The sequence below is a fragment of the Sciurus vulgaris genome (genome assembly GCF_902686455.1).
Source record: "Sciurus vulgaris genome assembly, chromosome: 7".
Lineage (NCBI taxonomy): Eukaryota > Metazoa > Chordata > Mammalia > Rodentia > Sciuridae > Sciurus > Sciurus vulgaris.
In genome coordinates this window covers 129,457,783-129,482,791 of record NC_136467.1, presented here as the reverse complement: position 1 = coordinate 129,482,791, position 25,009 = coordinate 129,457,783, and the positions used below count along the sequence as shown (strand labels likewise).

At 39.7% G+C, this 25,009-nt stretch overlaps 1 protein-coding gene across 1 annotated transcript; it reads right to left on the bottom strand.

Annotated features, from left to right (window-relative positions):
• Positions 1–1,696: 1,696 nt before the first annotated feature.
• TRIM27 (tripartite motif containing 27) lies at positions 1,697–19,722 on the bottom strand. The gene is given in 9 exon segments (XM_079148951.1): positions 1,697–3,108; positions 3,110–3,300; positions 5,323–5,349; positions 7,128–7,196; positions 7,297–7,412; positions 9,444–9,466; positions 14,869–15,099; positions 17,504–17,599; positions 18,908–19,722. Coding segments are annotated over 9 exon segments (1,578 nt in total). The 5' UTR covers positions 19,328–19,722; the 3' UTR covers positions 1,697–2,703.
• Between the last annotated feature and the right edge of the window lie 5,287 nt (positions 19,723–25,009).

Here is a 25,009-nt window from a genome sequence, read left to right as displayed (position 1 = left end):
ATGTTTGCCTTTAGTGGCCCATATCCTGACTCAATGAATTCAAAGATTGCTTATCTTCAGATTTACAAGTTTATTTAGCCCCCAAACCAGAAGCTAATAATACATTATCAACCTATGTCCTCTTCTTTTCCATTCTCCCCCACACCCCACAGATAATCCTGATTCTTTTGTTCATATAAAGTTTCACTTAGCATTACAATTTACCCTTATGGATATGTTCACATTCAAATCAGAAACAGCTTTGTTGAATCTAACAAGGTTACTTATCACTGCTCCTTCTGCTTTTAATGAAGTCCATTAAGATGCTGCTCCTAAAGCACTTTATTCCCTTTAAAGGAAATAAAGGAGACCCAGTATGAATGAGATCTTCTAAGTTAACCTGGAGACAGCCTTATCACTTGGACTGCAAAAACCAGGCAGGAGTCCATTTCAAGAGCGTGTTTCCTTGAAAGATACAAAGGTCTTTGTGGGCCTTTATTCTTTCTCCCTGAAAGTTGAATGTGATTTTTGAATGGCACTCTTCACTCCATTTTCCAGTTGCAGACCCTCAAGCTTACAGTAAACAGTCATAAGGGAGGCATCCCAGGTCGATGAACTGGCACTGCAAGTGTCCAATCTCTGCTCTGCCCTTCCCATGTAGAAAGCATAATCTATACTGTGGGGAGAATCTGAGGTATGTGGTCATGTGGTTTCATCTCAGTTTGAATCCTGGCTCTGCTGCTTCCTAGCTGTGCACCTTAAGTCATTTACCCTGTTTCAGTTTCTTTATCTGTAAAATAAGGGCAACAACACACACTTCATGAGCTTGTGTTGAGTGTTTTTAAGTTACTTCGCATAATGCATTTATATCTCAGAGTGAATTGGTAAAAGTTAATCTAGCCTCATGGAATCACTTTTCCTGTAATCACCAATTGTATTATTTCCCTTAAAGCCTAATGAATAATGAAGAAATAGGACATGTTACCAACAATTCATGATCTTTAGCAATCAAACTTCCATGTAAGGATCTACAGCTCACAGAATCTTGTCTTCTGAGGCCATATGTCCCTAAGTAGAAAAGATGAAATTTGTGGAAATAGAGCTATTTCTCCTCAGCACATGGTGACTGTACTCCCAAGGGTTTGAGATGGTGGTTCTGTTAGGAAGCAAAATTTGGGCCCTCACGAATTCCAAGCAGTGTTGCGTTATCCCACTGCCAATTAAAAGTAATAAACGAAAACACCCCAGCCCTTGAGACAACACTTTCCCAGTGAACTACAGGATTAACCAACCTAAGAGCTGTAGGTCAGGGATATCCAACATTACTTTTTTTTTTTTTTTGGTATGGGGGATTGAACCCAGTGGGGCTCAACCACTAAGCCACATTCCCAGCCCTTTTTTTATATTTATATTTTATATTTTGAGACAGAGTCTTACTGAGTTGTTTAGGGTCTCACTAAATTGCTGAGGCCGGCTTTGAACTCGTGATTCTCCTGCCTCAGCCTCACAAGCTGCTGGGGGTACAAGTGTGCACACTGTGCCTGGCTCCAGCTTACTTTCTCAGCACCATTAGCAGTGACAGGGTACTAAGAAACTAGTTTATCACCCAGATGTAAGAAAAATGTTGGCCAGAAAAGGATTCTGAAGCCATACTAGAAATCAACACCCCACCCTACTCCATTTGTGAACCCAAATCTGACCAAGACCCAGAACACAACAGCAACGTAAACATCCATATTTACTTTATTTTTAACAGAGGAGCATATTCCCAAAGAGAAGTAAGACCAAGAACCATCATAGGGCTTGCTCAAAGTAATCTGCCTTAGCCTTCTGATTCCAGAATGTCTCATGATCCAATGGCCAGGGGGATGGAGCTGCCCCTTGATGATACACACATTAGGAAGGTTAATTCCCAATCCCCAGAGGAGATAGAGGAAAGGAGGTAAAAAGTCAACAAATTCCTGGAATACTAGAATTCTTCCAGGGATGATGTTTAACTGACCACCAGTCCATAAGATGTGCCTGGAAAAGGATCAAGAACTAGCAGATGGTGACCAGCAGAAAGTTATCCTAAAATGATGTGCATCCAGCACCAGGATGCACCTGTCGTTAGCATGAAGGGAACAAATAAAGCCCCCAGACGAGATTTAGGCAGAGACGCTGGTTAGAACATCCTCCTACGGTAGAGGTGGGAGCAGTTTTTATCATTACTGTAAATAACTAACTAACAAAAACACATATAGAACCATTATTAATAAAAAACTGGCAGACTGAAAATCAGGGGTAGAGGTATTTTTCCAAGAAGAAAAAAAATGGAATAAAGGAAGCTAACAGGGCCTTGAAGTTCCATTCTAGGTTCTCAAAAAGGCAGCAAATTCCCACAATTACAATGTGGGCTGAGTCAAGATGGTTTAAGTATCCTGAGTGGCTCTCCAAATCCAAAGATTATTATTTTCGGTTTATCTGTTTCTGTGTGTAAAACCAAAAAATGTCAAACACTGGAGGAGGACATCCGGTTTTTATTTCTGGGAATATTGATACTTCTCATTACATCTCACAATTTGCAGGGGAAGGAAAAGAATAGTAGAACACGGACATCCTGTCTCCCAATCCAAGGGCATGGAAAATGTTATCCAGCTGTGACAGGAATTGGCAAGGCAACAAGATGCCTTGTGCCTGGGGTACAATTATAGCCAACAGCCCTTATGGTCTGAGTTCACCACTTCAAGGGGAGGTCTCCATGGAATGACCATGACTCCCAACATGGCCAGAAAACCCATCGATCCCACTCATGGGGCAGATGATCAGAGGAGCTGCGCTCTTCCCTCCCGAGTAACTCAGACTGAAGTAGGGCCGGACAGGCCCACAGAAGGTAGCATGAGAGAAAGTAAAGGTGTGACACCTCTCTGTCACATTGTAGAAGGAGACCTCACCAGCATCATAGTCCAAAAAAATTCCCACCCGCTGGAGAGGGGTCCGCAGGGGAAGGGCAGTCATTGGGGAAGTAAGTGCCCAGTATTCTTTCCCATACCACAATGACACTGCCCAGAATCCATTCTGGGGGGCTGAGGTTACTCCACCTTTTCTGCACACCGAGTCTTCACAGACACCTATGGTCCACTTGGCTTTAATCTCCCACCTCTACCTCCCAATAATGTCTCCCAGCGATGAAACATGGAGAGCCCAAGACACAGGGAAAAAGATTGAACCGCTCAGGGTTGTCAGGCAGGTCCTGTTGGAGGTAACTGTATCGCACTTGCCGCAGATTATCAGAAAGGATCAAGCTGGGGTAGGCTGTGTCTGGATCCAGAGTCACGTCAACTGTAGAAACACAGAAGGGAAAATCATCCTGAGCCCAAGAAAGCTCACTCAAAAAAACAGCCTTTCTCCTGCCTCCCTAGGTACAGAATACAGCTCCGAACTAGAGGTTACATTCATCTTATGAAACACATCTTTAAGTTCAAATTTCAGAAACCACTGTTGGATTAGGTGGTTGCCTTCTATAGTGCTGATATAGTGAAAATACTAAAATTTTACCCCCATTCCCTTTCTTTTACGTCCTAAGCAACATCATCCATTGCAAGACAAATTTGAGGTTTCTTATATTTTCATAATCACTTAATCTAAAAGCTTCAGGGGTCAAAAGTTCCAAGAATTCAGATTACAACAGTTAAGGTCTGGCACAGTACTCTATAATCAAATATTAACATATCTGTTGTGAAACATATGAATGCTCACATGATATAGGATAAAAGCTCTAAATGTCTCACATAAATTCAGGTTTTGCTATCTTAATTTGCTGCTAAATAATGGGGTTGGGGATGCAATGAAACTTTTGGCTTTCAAAGATTTGAGAATTTGGAAATGTTGGTAAGGGACTGAGGAATCTACCAATCTGCCTACGTTCCCATTCACCCTCTTATTTATTCCATGAGATCTTTACTGTATATATTTGAATCTCATTCATTCATTTTCTTCTAAGGCCCATATCTTCCTCAGTATTGATGTATGTATTTATTTATATATGGTACTAGGGATTGAACCAGGGGCTCTATCACTGAACTATGTCCCTAAGCATTTTTAATTTTTTGAAACAGAGTCTCAACTAAGTTGCCCCAGGCTGGCCTGGAACTTTTGATCCTCCTGCCTCAGCCTCTCCCGAGTAGCTGGGATTACAAGCATGTGTTGCTCTGCCTGGCTCCCCAGTTTTCTTAACCAGCCCATACCAGTATACTCTTCTTGCTTTTAAATCTAAAACTGTATTATTTTATTCATGTTTTCTCTTCCATTATTTAGCATTACTGCTTCTTGCACCATATGGTACCTTTCTGCTTCAAAAGTACTGATGTATTCTCTCATTTGTTCTTCACATCTTGTTCAGGAAGAGGATTCCCAAACATTACCTCTCAGAAATCAAAACACAGGCTAAGTAACTCCCAACACCGGTGTTCGTGACAGAACCCTTGGTTCTTCACAATACAAAATATCCACCTCTTGCTCCCTTTTGGTCCTAGGTATTTAACCCACGGCCTCACCCAGCTACCTGCTCTACCACTGAGCTACACACCCAATCCTTGGCTTACCTCTCTTATGTCATGGGTATAACTCATCTCTCTAATCAGACAGACAGTGTAAATTCCAAGGGCAGGAAAATTAGTGTCTTATACTCTTGTTTCCTCTAAAGTACACTCACTACACAATGTTAAACTGTATGGTATATAGGCAAAGGATTCAGTTAATACTTATTTAAAGAATCAAATATGGATCACAAGCCAGTGGGATCTTCATGATAGAAGATCTTTGTATGTAGAGTCCTTCTCTTCATGAAGATTGCATTCAGCTTCTCTGAACTAGAGTAAAGGTGAATGTCAAGAAGAGGTTTTAATCTTTACCCACAAGCAGTGATGTGATGACCAAGATTCCTGGACTCTCTCTGGCACCAGAGTTAACAGTTGAACTCAACTGCTCCTGCTTGTTGCAAACAGCATGTTGCCTCTAAGGCTGGGGAGGCAGAGCAGTGTACCATAGTAGAAGCATAGAAGTGTTCTAGTTTGAGGAACTGCCATTTACACTCAATAATTCTTATCACCTGAAATTGATCCCCTGCCCCATGGCTTTAGCTCTGAAGCACCTCAGGTGTCAAAGATAATTGTAATCACACAGAAATAACTAGTGGAGGGCTGAGGCTGTGGTTCAGTGGTAGAGCCTCACGTGTGGATTGTTGCTGTATGCCATGTTTACACATAAAACCTAAAAATTCAAATTATGTTAATTCTCCAAATCATTCACAATAGTAGTTAGGTTCAAGGATTTTTATTCCTTTCCCCTATATGTATCACCTACCTGAGTATAACTGAGCCTCTCTCAATTCTGAAAGAACAAAACAGAAAAGAAGTTATGAAAGTCATTTGAGTATTTCCAGGAAATCTGTAACTCAAAGAGCTTTGGTTAGTCATCATAAAGTAGTACACTCCACTAAAAACCTCAGAACTCCTGTTGTCAGCCATACACTGATTTCCTCATACAATGTATGACTTCATCATCTAGCTAAAGACTTTAAGAGAAGGGAGATTAGGAGACTCCTTGATGGAAGGAATACCACATGCCTGAAATTGGTAGAATATGAAATCAAACTGAACCAAGGAAGAATTCCACCCTGAAGTGAGCCAGATGGCTCTGCCGAGTGAAACACAGTTCAAATCCCAAGTCATATCACAACTCCTCACTTTCATAAGCCATCTGTGCTCTAGGGGCTAAGTGGCTCAAGTGACTGCACACTGGGGCAAACAAGACCGTTCACTTATATGGCATTTACGATTGACAAGTCATTTTCACATGTTGCCATTGAGCCTTTTACATGGCAAAAGAACAAGAGAAGTTAATAAGAGTCTCATGAAGGAAAGCCATGTGCAAACCAACCATTTCTAGTATGATCTACTGTATTACAGAGTTTCTCCCTATCTGTTTTGTTTGCTTTTTTTTTTTGCAGTGCTGGGGATCAAACCCAGGGCCTTGTGCATGCAAGGCAAGCACTCTACGGACTGAGCTATCTCCCTAGCCCTCCCTATCTGTTTTGCTTGTGAAAGACATGTGTCTCCAAAATCCATATTGCTAGATGCCAAAGAAGTATATATCTAAGATGCAACAAGGATTCAGCATACATAATATATGAGATTATGGGGGTTAGTACTTTTTAATTAATAAGAAAACAGTCTACCTACTTATAGGAATTTTCAACTCTACCAGACTGCCTGGAAATTTTAGCATTCAGCATATGGTCAACTCCTAAATCAAAGTCATTCATTAGTAGAAAATTTTAGATTTAGAAAACCTTTCTCCAAATGCCTATAAAACTTTAAAAACAAATGTAGGGCTTATGATGTATCAGGCTCAATTCGGCTTTAGAAATGAATGCTAATCTTAGTACTTAGTCTTATGAGGTAAGAATTATTTTGTCATTTTACAGATGAGGAAATAACAGTGTGCAATCTTTGGGGGCAGCAGGGAGAGGTCCTAGGGATTGAATTCAGGTGCTCTACACTAAGGTACATGCCCAGCTTTTGTTATTTGAGACAGGGCCTCACTAAGTTGCAGAGCAAGATCCTCTTGCTTCAGTCTCCTAAGTCTCTGGGATTATAGACAAGTGCCACCATGCTCAGCAACACTGTAAACATTAAGTGATGGAGGTGATCCCACAACCCTAGCAGCCTGATTCCTCAATGCTGGCTCAAAACTATTTCCTTGGTGCTTCCTCCGTCAGTGTTGCTCATTCTTCTGGTCTAGTGGACCCTTGTGCCCACAGCAATAAGACATCAGTCAATTACAATTATAAATACTGGCTTAAGTGAAATGGATAGTATATGTTCATTCTTTTTCCCAATTAAAAAAAATTTAAATAATCAAGTTAATTCTGGATTAAACTTTAGGTTGCCTATTTTCCTCCTCCATGTAGACTGAGAATTGACTAAATATAGTTAACAGACTTCAAATGAGAACAAAAGGCTATTAAATGAAAAACTTAAGAAGAATAAAAGGAAGATGTAAAATATTAGGGATCATCCATCTTATGTTCCCACATTTTTAATTCAGATGCTCTTCCTCCCTGGAAACTCTGTCATCAAAAGTCCAGTATGTAGTAGTTAAATTACCTTGGATTTTCTCCATATCTGATTGCATTTTTCTGAGGAGAGAAAAGGAGAACATATTCAGTTTACATCCTACTATTTGGTCTTCTAAGAAAAATATATCCTTCCAGGCAATACGCAGATATTTAGAGTATAAATTCATTTCCTCTCATGACCCCTCTCCTCACATTACCTGTGAATTGCTTCAGACTCTCCGTCAAGAATAGACATTTTTGGGCAAAAATGTGGATTTTCTCTTGCAGATCTGGAGGTGTGATCCAAGGTTCTGGGATCCTGATTCTTTCAGCCCTAAATTTAAAAAACACATGTGAATCCCTCCCCACTTGTATAGCCTATCATGTGCCAGAACAGGTCCTATGTCAAAGTGTTCAACACAGGCACAGAGTCTTTAGAAGCCACTACTATAGCTTTTTATGTCTTCTCTTAAAACCATAATCCTCTAAGCCAAAACAAGGGAGACAGTCTTACCCATTTTCATTTCCTGCAAAGAACCTAGCTCATGGTTAGCAAGTTTTCAAAAAGGTTTACTGAACTAAATTGAATCATAAAGCTGATTATCAAAGGAACAGATTCTATGATGAAGTCCTTGATTTTTTTTGCTTTTTGGTTACCAGGATTAAATCAGGGGGCACTCAACCACTGAGCCATATCCCCAGTCCTATTTTGTATTATACTTAGAGACAGGGTCTCTTTTGCTGAGGCTGGCTTCAAACTCCCAATCCTCCTGCCTCAGCTTCCCGAGCTGCTGGTATTATAGGCAAGTGTCACCACACCTGCAAGTCTTTGATATTTACAGTGGGCAACTATCCATAATCCAAAGGTCCCCAAATAAGGGATACCTTTCAATAGACAGGCATACTGTGGAGGACAACACCCAATTTTCTCACATCTAAAAGGAAGTCTATGGCAAAGACTGTTATGTTAGTTGCCCACCTAGTGCCTCTTCTCCTATTTTCTTAATTTAATGGCTCATGGGTGGCCAGTCTCCCTCATAGCTCTAAATGTGAGCTTTGTACTGAATTCTGGCCAATGAGAGATTAAAAAGTATCTCATTTTTTAAAAAAATGTGCTTACAAAGAAATGCGATGTGATTATTTCCTTTTCCCTGACTTGCATTCTAGTAGCTACTTGGTCTATATGAGAACCATACTTCAAAGATGATATCACAGCAAATGGGAAGAAATCAGAATTTATAAGGCTCCCTGAGTCACTCTACCATACCTCAGGCTACCTACCTGTACATTTCTTATATGGTAACAAATTTTTAAAGTTATGTTGAAGTCTTAAGCCAATGAAATTTTGGATCTTCTGTTTCATACAGCTAAACCCAATCCTCAATATCACATACTACTAGGTTTGTGGGATATACCCCCTTATGAAGGGTCAGAACTGATTATCAAAAAGTAGCAGATAGAGGCATTATTTTCTTGGGTCATCTGTCTGGGACTGGCACAAGCTCCAACTTAAACCACCCTCCTAAGAGCCCTCAACAACCTCATTCCTCTCAACATGTTTCTATAAACACAGACCTCCTAACCAACTTACTCCATCTATGAAACCCTTCTCAATCCCCCTCATCAGTTTTCCATATAGTTTCCACTGAAAGAGTTTCACAATTTAGGATTTTAATCAACTTCAAAGTTTTATACTGAACATTAGCTTCCGGAGGCTCATTATATTGGCTCTCACCATCCATCTTACACATATAACTGCCCTGCCTTCTTCAAGTTCCCCCTCCCTTTTCGGTCATGTCCTCAGGAAGCTCTTCCTCATATTCTTCTTGGTGCTAGGGACTTGTGCATGCCAAGCAGGCATTATACCCCCAGACCATCTGATGGCATTACAGAGAAATAATGAAAAAATTCAGAATTCAGGTGGTTCATTAGTAATTCTATACCTCCAGGCTCATTATACTTTCTTTAGGCCTGATTCCCCCATGACAGGAAAAAAAAAAAAAAAAAGAGGGTGGGGGAAAGAAGATAAAATGGAAAAGATTCTAAAATTCATAGGAACCCATAATCTATCTTTGTGCTTTGTCCAACTACCTGTAAGTTCCCACCCTCTCCATGGAAGTATCCTTACACCCACCCATAAACACCAACACTTTCACCCCAGCTCCACAATTTGCCAATAATTCCCAAGTTTTACAAAAAACAGTTGAGATTAATCTAGTTCTTGCACATAAGTGACTCTCTTTAAGACAGGTAGCAATCCAGGAAGATGTCCATCTCAGGCCTTGGTTCCTTTTCAGGATTTACAAATGTGAGAGAGACAGTCTTCTTGTGCTTGATTTAATACTAGGGGGAGAGAAAACTATACCTGCTTAATGTGTCCCCGATGTCCTATAAGAGAAAGGAAAAGGATACCATAAGAAGTCATTTATAACTTCAGTTTTCTTTCACAAATGTTCATTAAAAACCCAATTATTAACTGGTCTTCCTGGGAGAAGCCAGAGACAAGAATCATTGGAACCTAACTCAGTTTCAAGGATCCAAAAATCAGGAGAGAAAACTGGGATTTACTAACTCGATCATTCTATTCTTGGATGTCAACAGCCTGCATCTGTGCCTTGCTTTCTTTTATTGTGAAGTAGTTTCAAATACACAGAATAGTTGCCAGTGCAAAGTACTCTTGTATAATCTTTTAACCAGGTTTGCTAACCTTTAACTGTTCACCTAATTTATCATTTTATCTTTCTCTTTTCACATCTAATATGTATATGACATATGTATCTTCAGAACCATCTGAGGTCATTGTTTACATTCTATCCCTTTATTCTTCCATGTATAGTTCCTAAGAACTATGTTTTCTTATAACTACAGCACTGTTATAAAATTCAGGAAATTGAACACTGATACATTTATTTCATCCACAGTTATAGGCTAATTTAATCAATTGTTGCAATGTCATCTACCAGCTCCAACACGCCTACCCCCCATTCCATGTAATCCAGGATCATTCATTGCACTTAATCACAATGACATGTGTATTTAACAGGAAAGGATTCTCAGCACTGACTTATCCTTCACATTGCCATTGTTTGATGTAAACCAGTTATTTTATAGAATGTCCCTCCATTTGTTAGACATTTCCCTAATGATTAGACCCAGTTATACCATCTTAAACAAGGGTATGTTATGTCCTAGAGTACATATTTTCTTGTCTCTCACTGGCAATACTGATTCTTTTTTTTTTTTCTTTTCTAGTACTAGGGATTGAACCCAGGGATGCTTACCACTGAGCTACAACCTCAGCCCTTTTAACTTTTTATTTTGAGACGGAGTCAAAGTTGCTGAGGCAGGCCTTGAAATTGTGATTCTCCTGTTTCAGCCTCCTGAGTCACTGACTGGCAGTACAGGCAAGCATCAGCATGTCCAATGGCAAAACTGATTTGATCACTGTGCAGTTACTATTCTTTCCTCTTGCAATTAATAAGTAACCTGTAAGTAATACTTTTAATTCTCATCAAACTTTCCCCCCTTAGAGTTAGCATTCACTGACAATTCCTGTCCTATTTTTACTTTCATGGTTGCCAAAAGGTCATTTCCTAACTTCAAAATTCCTTCTATGTACTTTGTTGACTACTAGAAAAATAATTTCCCTATTTATTATTAGTGTGGATTCACAGTTATTTTATTCAATGTGTTATAATCTATTACTGTGCTTCTTTACTTTAGTGCTCAAAAAGTCTGAGACTTGGCCAGAAAGTCCTTGTCACTCCACTTTCTGTCCCCCTCCCACCTCATTCTTTCCCTCTCAATTATTGTCCAGGTATCCTTCCAGTTTCCTCTGCAAAAATAGCAGACACATGTACTTTCCAATCTCTCTTCCTTTCCTACACAAAAAGCAACATACTCTATATTTTACATTTTTGATTTTTTTTCCACTCAGCAATATGTTCTGGCTTAACAGTTCATAGGTATCTTTCTTGTTCTTTTTTACAGTTACATAGTATTTCACCATGTATATAACCATAATTTACTAAACAAATCCTCTATTTTGCACTTACAAACATTGTTGCAGCAAGTAATCTTGCTATGTATTTTCAAATATATTTTCATACTTAGGTATATCCTCAACGTAAATTTCTAGCATGGATTTTTGGTCAAAGTCTAACTGCGGGTGCATGTACACGTGTGTATGGTTTGTTAAAACACATTGCCAAATTCTCCTCCAAAATGATTTCATGATTTTGTATTTCCACCAATAACAAGCATCTCTCCCACATTTCTATCAATAGCATATTATGCTAAAACAACAATTGCTGCCAAGGATGGTGGGTGCATGCCTGTAATCCCAGCAGTTCGGGAGGCTTAGGTAGGACTGCAAGTTCAAGGCCAGTCTCAGCAACTTACGAAGGCTCTAAGCAACTTAGTGAGACCCTGTCTCAAAGAAAAAAAAGACATATGTATATATTTATAAATATATATATATATATGAAAAAATATATATATAGCTATACTAATTGGTAAGGGGTATTTTAGAGTTTAATGTGCATTTTCTGATTACACTGCAGTTGAATATTTTTTTCATGTTCACAGGCCAACTGTATATCTTTTGCAACTTGCCTTTGTGTGTCTTCTGGTCCATTTCCTAGAAAATTTTGATTTCCCCCCCCTTGATTTTCTTAAGTTCTTTATATATTGGGGCTTTTGTATTATTTGTGGTATTTGTTGCAGATATTTTCTTTGAATCTGACACTGGCTTTTGACTAGTTACAATGCATGTGATTTTTTCCCCTCATGCTAATACCAACTACTACATGCTAATACTATACAGACTTGTATTATACTTTAATATCTAGTAGAGCTAGTCCCTGCTGCACTATAGGTCTTCTCAGTATATCCCAGCTATTTTTATTTGCTTGTTTTTCTATCTGAATTTTACATATATCAATTTTTCTAAATCTGGAGAAAAAGCTTATTGGTCTTTTTATTGAAATTGCATTAAATTTATGAATCCTGGGAACTAACAACTTGATGCTGAGATGTCTTTCTTATCCAAGAAAATTCTTATTTGTTCACTTCTATTTTGTGTTTTTCAAAGGTGTTCCCTTCCACACAGGTTTTTATACAGGTTTTCTAAGTATATTTCCAAGTACTTTATCTATTTTCTTCCCTTTTTTGCAATGGAAAATGGAGTGTCCTCTTCTAATACGTATTTGCTAGTGACAGTTATATGCATATGAAGGTTGCTAATTTCTGTATGTTAACTTCTCCAATTCTTTTACCTTCAGCTTGTTTTTTCTACAGAATTCCAACAGAAACACACTTGGATTGTCATCATCAATCATTAAGTCCATAATCCCTCTCTTTTTCCACTTTCCTTATCATCTAAGATTTGGTTTCATTATCTGTCTGTTCAAAAATACTCTCACATAAATACCTTCTGCTTAAAACTTTTTAAAAAGTTTTAAAATTCTGAGTATGGTGCCTGCTTCAACAGCAGATATAGAGGAACTGGAATAACAGCGAAGATTAGCATGGTCCCTGCCCAAGGATGACACACAATTATGAATTATTTTACAGGTTTAATGTTCCCAGAAGCATTATTCACAATATTTACTATTCTACAACATGGAAACAACCCAAATGTTCATTAACTGATGAATAAACAAGTGTAATACATATCCATGCAATGGAATATCATTCATCTAAAGAAAAAAAAATATTGGATATGTACTACAATATAGATAAACCTGAAAAAACAGTATGCCAAATGAAAGAAACTACACACAAAGGCTATGTATTGTATGATTTTACTTATGTAAAATATCCAGAATAGATAAATGCATAGTCAGGGGTTGGAGGAAGAAGGGAGGAGGAATGACTGCTTAAAAGTGGTTTCCTTTTGGGGTGATGAAAGTGTTCTGGATCTGGAGAGCTGTTGACAATTGCACAACATTGTGAATTTACTGAATGCTATTTTTGTACCACAGAGTTACATAAATGGTGAAATGTATATTCTGTATATTTAGAAATATTCCTTAAAAGACAAAAACAAAAAACTCCAACCCTAGATTGGCCCAACTTATTCTCAGTATATGCACCACAGCAGTAAAGATGTTAGGAGACAGCAAGGCACGTAAGAAAAATCACACAATAGGACAGAATGGTTCTACTATAAATGATTGGTCATAGACCACAGAATTCTCCTATGTCTACAGACCAACTGGCTTCCCCATATTCTGAAATAATAATTTCTTCCTATGCAAGAGAGGACTTTCTGAAACTAACTCCTGCACATATGCTTTAATTCCTATTCCCCTGACTTCTAAAGTCCATCATTTCTCACAGCTTCAATGTCTTCCCTCACACCTGGATCCTTACAACACGTACTTCCTCTTCACACAAACTTTGAAAATAAGTTTAAACTGGTTTCTTTAAGCATCCCCTCCAGAAAAAGCCCACAATCCTACTTCATCTCTAAGTTTTTCTTTCTTTGTTATTTTTTAAATAGTCATCTACTCATAGTCCCCATTAACCCCACTCCATTCACCATTCAACTCTGCTATGTGACTCTAGTCCTAATTATTCCACTATGGCAGTTCTACACAAAGTCATCAATGTTAGTCATATTCTTAAACCAAATGGATATTAGCTCTGATATTATCTGACATCAAATGCACTGGACCCTGTTGTCCACTCCCTCCTTCCTGAAACAGTCTTCCTTCCTGGTTACATTCTGCCTCTCTGGTCAACTGTCCTCTCTGCAAGCTCTACTTGGCAATTAATAGCAATGTTTATTAAGGATTAAGCTTTCTTATTATTTTAAAGTGGGAGTCAATAAACTTTTTATTAAAGGCCCATAGTAAATATTTTAGGCTTTGTAAGTCTGTCAGTCTCTGTGAGCCATTCAGTCACCACTACTTAACACTGCTGTTGTGGTGGAAAAAACAATGACAGATGATACATAAATGAATAAGTATGGCTGTGTGCCAACAAAAATGTATGGACATTGAAGCTGAATTTCAAATAATTTTACCTATGTAAAATACATTCTTTTCCCAACCATCTTAAATATTTGCTGATACTTGGTCTATCTCATCATCCCCTTTTTAGGGAATTTGGCAACACCTGTAATAATTATTCACTTATTGTCTGACTTCCACACGGGAATGCAATTCAGGAATGCTTATTCACCACTTAATCCCAGTGCCTAGAAGAGTGCTGGATACATAGCAGACAACTAATATGCACTGAATGAGCAAACACATGGACAATAGCTCATTTCCTGCTGTCTTGCTGGGCTAGATGTGTTGTAGCTCTTCATTACACCAACACAGTAAAATCACAGAGCTACTCCATTCCTGCTCAAGTACTTGCTATTTTGTAGCTATGGTAGTACACATGTATGTTAAAAATTACAGGATAAGGGAATGAGGAGGGTTTTTATGACATGTGGTCCAAGCTCCTCATCACTGAGGTCACTAAAAGCCCAAAGATATCCAGAGTTTTGTCCATGATCAGAATACTTATCAGCACAGTGCAGGGCAGGCCGGGGCACTAGATCTTCCTTTTGCCTTTTCTATGAGACAATGCAACTAACAATCCAAGTTGTGTCAACCACAATTTCTGGAGTATTCTGGAGCATGCTTTTCTTTAAACATACCCAATATAGAGTCTGGCACCTGTGCAACTCCTGCACAGTTAACAAAGAACTGGAGGTCCTGGATACTACTTGGGAAAGGAAAGGGAGGGCTATTTTTAGTGGAAGTGTCTTAGCAGGATTCTTCACACCTTACCTGCAGGAGCTCCCTGGTGGGCTGCTGCTGCTTTTCTTCTAGTTGGGCAATCAGGCTGCTGAGATGGGAGATGTTGCAAGAGAACTGGGTGATGGCACCATTGATACTGTTGTAGATGGCCAAGTCTAGTTCCTCAAGGCGGGCCAGGAGGCGATACTCATGTTCCTTCAAGGAGTGATACAACTGTTCAAACTCCCAAACAATCTTCTCTCTCTCCATCTGGGTCAGGCTCTGTGCAGATGATAGGCAAGGGCAGTAAAGAGGAAAGGTTCATTTCTAGAGCTCTTCAAAATTCTCCCGATGACCCACCACAAGTTTATCCGTTTATCCAAGAATACTAAAACTTATTCATTATTTCACTGTGTTCACTTACTCATTATGGTCTTTACTGACCAACTACATAATGGCCAGCAACTGAGTTATCCCAATGGTAATTAATACACAGTCCCTGCTCTCAAGGACAGTCAAGTGAGAGTCAGATTCACGTGCTACACATAGTCATGGATGGGTAAATACAAAGTGACAGTCTGCTGTGGAAGGAGGTGGGACAGTCTTCACAGAAACAGAGTTCACATGGTCTTGTAGAATGAACAGGAATTCTCCAAGTGAACAGGAGAAGGATTTTCTATGCAGAAAAAAAAGCATGGACAAAAAGTAGGAAGAAAAGGCCAATGGTTCTATCTGGCTGGAGTACATGAGTGCTGAGGAAAGAGGTCAGAAAAGGTAAGAAGAGACCAGAACATACCATGCCTGACAGGATGAGTAAGGAATTTGTTGCAATTCAGAGTCATGAAAGATAGTCACACAGAGAACTTACACAACCAGATATATGACTTGTGGAAGATGATTTGAATCAAACACAATTTCCTTGGGCCCTTCAAATGTGATCCATGTCCTCTATCTGGCTTTCAGAGGTGTTCCTGAATTGCCCTGAATCACAGGGCTTGGGCAGGGGTTGAGGTTTCTTCTGGTTCCCTCTTGGGTTGACTTGTTTGTCACAGTTTATCTATCCTTCCTTCTCTACTCCCATGCCCCACTGTCAGGACACTTATTATCATTTTGTTCTAAACAAGGGGCCAGCAAATGGCGCCAAAGGAGTCAAGTAATATTTTATTAGAATCCAGACATAGCGGGGTTGGGGATATAGCTCACTTGGCAGAGTGCTTGCCTTGCAAGCACAAGACCCTGGGTTCAATCCCTGGCACCCAAAAAAAAAAAAAAAAAAAAAAAGAATTCAGCCATAGCCATTCACTTATGTATCAGATATAGTGACTTTTGAGATGCAATGGCCGAGATGATAATTGTGACAAAGTCCATGTAGCTAAAAATATTTACTATTTGGCTCTTTATGGAAAGTCTACAAACACCTGTTCTAAATTCACCTGCTCCTCAAGAACATTGCTCCAACAACCATTCCTCTAACCACCCTTCTTAGGCACACACTCACTGTGTAACTTAGTAATGTGCACACACGTGGGTATATAAATCCTTTTCATAAGCTCATAACTCTTTTCAGCTGAATAAGTTTCAAAGACATAAACCATACAATAAATCTTAAAAAACAGTACATCAAAGCTGAAAGAAACCTTAAAGATCAACTAATTCAGTGTTTCTTAAAGTGGGTGCTGTTGGTAGGAACAGTTCTGCCTAACATGGGGCTATTTCTTGCATTGTAAGACATTTACCATCCCTGCCTCACCTTTCCCACTCTATTCCTCAAAGAAATATCCAGACACCAATGTAGGGTAAGGACAGTACTAGCCTTGCTAGAGACACAAGTCTAATGCAACTGACCCATTCAATAGATGAGGAAACTAAGGCCCAGAGAGGTGGTGTGGCTCTGTCCATCTAAACAATTGGCTAATGTGAGAGCCACTGTTTAGGCACCCTGATTCTCAGAGAAAAGTTGTCTCTCAGTGTTGAGAATCTTCCTACAGAAGACATTAAAAACATTTCAGTTACTCGGTTTCACTGAGGTTTTTTTATCCATCAGACATATCAATAAAGGGGAGATGAAATCTCAGTGGACTGTGGGAAGAGCATATAGAGGACACCAAAGGAATGAGTTCCCTAGCCAGAAGTTCTTTACCATCCTCTGATCAGGACTAAAACAATTTCTCACAAGATTAGCTTAGACACTACTAGACTAGAGGTTTGCTTTTCAGATGCAAATATCTTATATTTTATTTATTGTTCAAAAATACATTTAAAAGGGCTGGGGTTGTAGCTCAGTGGTGGGCACTGAGCTACGCATGTGTGAGGCACTGGGTTCTATTCTCAGCACCGCATATAAATAAATAAAATAAAGGTCTATTGACAATTTAAAAAATGTTAAAAAAATAAATTTAAACACTTGGGCAGTGGCTATATATGTTATATATATATAAAACATATTTATATGTTTTATATATATATGTTATATATATATATATATATATATATAAAAGTTGCTGTAGTTTTTTGATTTTTAGAACAAAACTCCCAAATTCTTCTATCAGAATTAGTGCATTGGCTACTTTTCAAGACCTTCAGAGACTGAAGAAAGAAAACAGTAAAAATTGAGAATTGAGGCACTGTTAAGAAAGAGTAACATCTCTTCGCAGAAGTGATATCTAAGAATTCCAACAACCCTTACCAAGAGTTCAGCTCGTGCCTGCTCCCCCTGTGCCCGGCGTCTCTTCTTTAAGTCTTTTACTCTTTTTAGATGGTCCAGTTGGTTCTGGATTTGTTCCTGAAGAAAGAAAAAGTTGGCAGCTTAAGATTAGGCAGACCTTAGCATAAGCTGGCTACCTGGCTTATCACAAATGGAACACAGAGTCGTTTTTGTTGTTTTTAATTTTTAGTTGTAGATGGTCACAATCCTTTTTATTTATTTTTATGCAGTGCTGAGGATTGAACCCAGTGCCTTACATGTGATAAGCAAGTACTCTACCACTGAACCCTGGAACCCAGAGTCTTGATGCCAAGTCTCTGCTTAACACCTTCCTCATACTACACTGTCATCCACCAGAGAAAAGCCCAAAGCACAGGTGGCCACCACAGCTATTCTTTGTCAATTTGTGTTTCTTAAACACTGAGTTACCTACTAGTCCCTGGAAGGATACTGCATGACTTTGTGGAAAGGCAACTAGACTAGGAAGGAGACTTAATGTTCAGTTATAGCTTTTCCACAGAGGCACAGAGAAAATGACTTGACTTCTCTTATTTTCTTCATGAGAGTTACCATGAGTGAGTGAAATGGTATAGCTGGAAGTTCCATAAATGTTACAAGATTATGCATGATGTACTCACATTTAAACAGGGACATAACTGTATTTATCCCTACAGTCCTCAAAGTACAAAACACACAAAACATCGTGTATTCATTGAATATCACCTTAGAACTATTTTATATTTTATATCCAAGTTAGTGTTTAGCTGTCCGATGTGTTTGTTCAACAGTTCACAAAGGGCTTTGTAAGTCATATGATTTCACTTAATCTTCACAATAACTGTTATCATCCTGAGTCTCCAAGTGGCCAAATGATTTACTCAAGCAGTAAAGAACTCTGTTCCTTTCCATGAGCTTCTAGAACAGGAGCGAAGTGCTGGAGAAATAGTTGTAGACCAAGTGGTGGGCACTGCTTCACGTATACAGTCAACGTCCAAATGTGTTTTGTCTGAAATTATGGGGGAGCCGATGGTAATACAAGAGTGTCTCAGAAGCTGGTCAATGTGTACGTGTTTTTACGCACATCTTTTATACTGTTAAGAGAAGGCCTTCACAGGCCATCTTTATGCACAATGTGTGGATGAGACAAGCATACAGGGAGTGGAGTGTGGGGGTGGGGAGACTTCTGTTTTCCTCGCCAGCTACAGGTTTTCCTCCCAAATCTGAGTGCAGAGGCTCTATAGCGGACAGAGAGGAAATGACGGCTGTGAAGCACACGTCCGGCTCAGCCATTTTCTGGGCGGAAAAAAGGGAAGCCCCTTTGGCTCTCTCCTCCCTTTGTCCGATTCGCGCTCCTACCCCTCCCCGCTCTTCGCGCCGGGCCCTCACCTTGAAGCCCTCCACCGCCTCCTCAAGCGGCAGCACACTGTGGCCGCGGTGTTCGCGGGAGCGGTCGCACACCACGCAGATGGGCATCTGGTCCTCCTCGCAGTACAGCTTCAGAGGCTCGCGGTGCTTCTCACACACGCCCATCTCGCCGCCGGGCCCTGACGGTCGCTCGGTGCGCAGCTGCTTCACCAGCTGGGTCACGTTGGCTAGATGCCGGTTGGGCCGCATATGCCGCTGCGGGAAGGTCTCTCGGCACTGCGGGCACGACACGTTAGTCTCCGCTGCGCCCCAGCAGCGGGCGAGGCACGCGCAACAGATGTTGTGGCCACAATCGAGCATCATGGGCTCGACGAAGTATTGCAGACACACGGGGCAAGTGGTCTCCTGCTGTAGGCACTCGGCCACGCTCCCGGAGGCCATGGCGCGGGCCCGCGGGGGCGCACGGGCATGGGCCCGGGCGCCGAGCTCTGCGCGGAGCCCCACTCTCCTGCGCTCTCTCTGGTTCTTTGCTCCTGACCAGCGCGGAGAGGCAAGCAGGACCGACGGAGGGCGGCGCCTCTCGAGCCCGGATTCCAGACGCGCCCGCGCGCCGGAGTCCCGGGATGGCCAGGCCTTTCCCTGAGCGGTTGTGCCCAGCTGAGTGAACGTAGGAATACTACCGCCCCTCGAAGCCCTGTAGCTAAGCCGGGGGGCCAGGAAGCGGGAGCCGGTGCTCAGGCTCTCAGGGCCAGGTACGCTGGGCGCGCAAGACAACGTGGCCACGTCCGAGCGGATCCCGACCGCCGCGTCTGCCCCACCCCGGCGCGAGCGGAAGAGGCGGCTCAGCGGGGCGGGGCTTGGCCCGCGCCTTCAGCGCGCCACAGGATTCCTTGGCCTCCGGGCTTGGCAGTTTCCTCCTGCAGACATCTGAGAGGCCCAGTTCTGGAACGCGCCAGAACTGGAACCTCCAAGATCGGTCAAAGGAGCAAGTGGTGTCTGCTGTGCTCGGCGGTGACACTATCCCCTGCCAGCACGAGCTGGGCCTACATCCCAGCTTCCGCGGCTGCCGAGTTTGGACCCCTAGTCTTTTGTTGGGTTTCCTTTTGGTGCCCAGGCCTCTGTCCCTGTAAAAGAAAGATGGCTTTGTGTAGGTAATGGGAAGCTCAGACTTCTGGCCTCCGTGTGAGGCCCAGAGGATGGGGATAGCAGATAAGCCCCACCCGGTAATTGAGACACTTTGGTAACACACCCAACTACAAGCTCTCACGATTCTTAGAAAAATAAATGTTTATCAGACAGTAATATTTCTGTAGGGCAGAAACAGACCAGTGCATTTCTTCTACTTCCCATCTGTGCCCAGTCAAGTTGGTTTGCCATTCCGAGCCTCGGTTTCTTCTCCCCCGAAACGGGAATGATAACTATCCCCACAAGGAGGTAGACTTTGTTTTATTTTGAATTACAAGGATGTGGAGCCATTACTTTCATTGAAATTATAATAAAATACTCAGTACATTGGGTTGTTGTATTGAGTGGTACCTAAAAATTGCTTGTTCCTTTCTGAAGTATAGAAACATTGAGAATCCTGTGATGGCACAGGATCTTGCAGTTCCAAACATCCATTCTCTTATCCAGTAGACTTCCAAGTCTTTTATATTGCCCCTTCATCCCTGACTTGGTATTTCCTACTTTCCTTTGGGATTTTCTTAGCATTGTTCTTGTATATGAGTAAGAGGGGCTTCTCCTTTCCAAACATTACTTAAAAGGGTTCCACTCTGTTCCTCTTTTCTATGGGGCAAAGAAATCCATGCACTGAATGGACTTGCAAGCCCTAAGCCTACCTTTCCCTTTGAACCACACTCTTGAGTACCCAGTGTTGAAATCCCAGCTGCAAATCACCCTAGAGCACTTCAGTAAAATGTAGAGTATTCCGCTGGGCTACATCAAAATCTGATCTGGTTTGAAATTGGGTCACAATTGAAATTTGAGGAATTAAAGGGTACTTCTACTCTGATTTACTCTGAAAAGAAGCAGTAAACATGGCAAAACAGTGTATAAATATAAGAGATACAAATGGTAGATAAGGCCACCTATCATTTCCTTGTTTTAGGGATACAAGCCTGGAGTTCCACTTTGTTTTTCAGGATTGATTGCGTTATCTTAGCCCCTCATAAATTCTGGAGGTAAGGAATGGAAGAACAAAATAGATTAGTAGGATGGTGTGGGTGCAGAGAAAAAGGAAGATTTATATTCGATAATCTCTATTAATCCCCTTTCTTAAATGATTACTGTCTTCCCTTCACCCTATAGATTTAATTGAATTATAATTTGCTGTATTGCTCAACTTGTCTGTTCATTTTAATTTTTGTTACTAGACACTGACCTAAATTATTGAAACGAAATATCAGTTTACAAATGTTTTTGAAATGAATTTGTAGGCAGATGAATGCAACTGTTTCAGTTACTTTTCTCTTTGTAGTCTTTTTCTCTAACCCATTTATATACCACCTCCAAGGAGGTAATCATCCATAAAAATTCTAGTGCTTTTTTCATTTTTTTCACTTCTTACTCAGAAATCTTCAAATTTCCTTGTAGTCTACCAAACATTGACTAAAACCTTTCATCTACAGGCCCCATAAATAATATACTTGTATTAATGAAATGTTTTGTTTTAAAATAAATTTCTATTTGCTAACGTTCCTCAATCCACTTTCCCTATGGGGACCAGTAATTTCTATTGTATTGGCTAAGTCCAGGAAATCTTTGACAGTCTTCATTTTGACATCTCAAAGGCATTTGATACTGTTTACCCCTCCCTCTTTTGGATCAATCTTCCAAGCAGCAAACTGAATAGGACTCCATGACATGGAAGGTATTTTTATTTCCTCTATCTCCTCTTATCTGCCCTTAGCCAAGAGATACTTTTCAAAGTTAGTCTGAAAAAAATAATAGGAAAAACACAAGGCTGCAACACATAATGTAAAAAATAAGCCAACAGATTGATGGAACACAATAGGAAATTGAGACATAGATCACAATATCAATAAGAGTTTTGTATAAGAGAAAGAAAAAAATTACAGGTTGATGCTATATATTCAGCAAATGATCTTGGAATGATTGACAAGCTATTTGATAGAAAAAAAAATCCCAGCTCACTTGTCACACCAAAATATATTTTAGATCAATTCAAAAAATTTTTTAAAAAGGTTCAATTTAAAAAATCAACCCATCAAAGTTCTAGAGGGACAAAGAAACCTGATTGATTTTTAATTTTTTCTAAATATGACACCTCAAATCCCAAAACCACAAGTGGATTGATTTGATTACAAAAAATTAAAAATAAAATGACTTTTGCCTGAAAAAAAAAAAAACCCTCAAAATATTTGAATACTGAAGGAGAATTGGAAAGATATTTTTAACAAATAAGACCAGATGAATTTCCTTAAAATACAAAATACTTTCACAAATAGATTTCAAAAATTTGCTCAAAGAAAACGAGCAAAGATGGTTCAAGGGAAAAGAACAAATGGTCAATAAACCTTTGAATACAGGTGATACTCCTTTTGTAAGATTACCAAAGATGAGAGACCTTGACAATACTCAGTACTGTTAAGTATATGTGAAAATAGATTCCAACACACTGTGGGAATATAAGTGGAAAGAACACTATTGAAAGCAATTTGACAGCAGCTAAGTTTTTAAAAATGCACACACTTTTTGAATCTTCTACTCCACTTTTCTCCCATCTGCACAGATGATTGTTTATACAAGTATTGTCCGTAGAGCACTGTTTGGATTTGTAAAATACTGGAAACTACATAAAAATCCTTTGATAGGGAACAAGTTAATGAAAATACTATGCAGACATACAACGGAGTGCTGTGCTTTAACTAAAATGAATGAGTTAGATATCCATACATACATGCATGGAAGTCTGAAATTCATCATTCATTCAAGAAATGTATGTTGAGTATGCTAGTCACTGTGTTGACTGTGCCAGGGACTCTTCTAGTCTCCAGGACACTGGAGAACAAAACAAAGTTCTTGAACTCATGCAGTTTTTTTTAGAAGGAAAGACAGAAAACAAACAAACCAAGAATTAAATATGAAATAATGGGGCTGGGGTTGTGGCTCAGTGGTAGAGTGCTTAGATGGCATGTGCGAGGCTCTGGGATCAATACTCAGCACCACATATAAATAAATAAAATAAAAGATCCATTGACCACTTTAAAAAAACATTAAAAATATGAAATAGTGTGAAAGATGCCATGAAGAGAAATGAGTTAGGATATGGAGGATGGAAAGTGATGGGGTATTATTAGGTGATTAGGGGAGGTTTCTCTGATGAGGTAGCCAAATGGCTACTGCAGTTTTGAGTCTCAAATCTGAATGTCAATGACATTTATCTCAGAAAAATGAAAACATGTTCATACAAAAATCGGCAAAAACACTATTGGTAACAGTCAAGCTTGGAAACAACCCAATGTCCTTGAATGGTAAATGATTATGTAAGCTATGGTATATATCCATATCATGGAACACTAAAAGTGAATGAACTATTGAAACAACTTGAATGAATTGCAAGCAAATTATGCCAAGTGAAAAAAAATCAATTCCAAAATGTTACAATCGGTATTCTTCCATTCATAACATTCTTGAAATTGTAGAGTTAGGGAACAGACCAGTAGTTGCCAGGGTTTAGAGAGAGGGGAAGGAAAGAAGTATCTGTGGCTTTAAAATGGTAACACCAGAGAACCTTGGAATGGAACAATTCTGTGTCTTGATTGTGGTGTTGGTTTTGTGCTATTTACACATGCAATAAAATTACATGGAATTAAACACACAAACACGTGTGCATATGAAAATGGTGAGGACTGAATAATAGTAGACTATATCAATGTCAATTTCCTGGTTGTGGCTTACACCTATAGTCCTAGTTAGTCAGAAGGCTGAGAGAAGAAAATCTCTTGAGTTCAGAAGGTCAAGGCCAGCCTGGACAACACAGTGAAAACCTGTCTCAAGGAAAAGAAAAATGTTACCACTGGTAGAAACCTGGTGAAGGGTATGTTAGATCTCTCTCTTTGGAGATTGGAGCTTCGCATATGTACTCAACCACTGAGCTGCCCATCCAGGTCCAACACCAGCTTTCTGACACTATTTTGTGTTCAAATACTTGAGGCAACATGTCAGTTTCATTTTTCCCTTCAGAAACATTCTTCTTTGAGACCTCCTTTTATTTTGCCATATACTGATTGCTGTCTAGGTTAACAGCTCAGCAGTTACCCTGAAAATTTTCTTTACCTCTCCCCTGTTTTATGTCCCCTTCTAGTGATTTCACATTCTTTTTCTTAGTTTAATTCCACATTTGATGCAGCATTCTCCAGAATCTTCCTGAGAAAGAGCAAATGGGACATAAAGTTTTCCTGAGTCCTGGAAATGTCCATTTGGTTGGTAGTTTGACTGGGTTCAGAAATTTGACTGTGGAAATTATTTTTCCTTGTGGAAATGATCTGGAAGGCATTGCCTTACTGTCTGCCAGCCTTCAGTGTTGCTGTGGAGAAAAGATGACATTCTGATTCCTAATCCTTTATATGCATCCTTTTCATTTTCTTTCTGGAAACTTTTAGGATCTTCATTTTTGGTATTTTGTGATGACATGCTTTGATGTGTAGCTTTTTCACATATTATTCAGAACCTTTGGTGGATTTAAATCTGTAGATTTAAGGTCTTTAGGTCTGAAAAATAATCTTATATGTAAATGTCTTTATCTCCTTTCCTTCATTTTCTCCTCTTCCTGGAGGCCCCAGTAGAATGATGTTATGTCTTCTGTTATACACTCTTATTTCTTAGTGATTCTCTTCTGTTTCTCATCTTCTACCCCATACTTTCTAAGAGATTTCTGCAACTTTATTTTGAAATTTAAAAAATAATTATGCGTTCATAATGTTAATTTTAAGAGTTTTCCTTGCCTTCCCTAGTTTCATTCGTGTAGTATCTTCTTTTTCCTAAGAATTTAATTATAATTTTTTAAAAAGACATCCAAATCTATGCATTATGTTTGCTTCCTCTTAGATCCTCCCCACCACTTCTGTTTGTATTCATCCTTGTTTTTATTGTTGAAATATT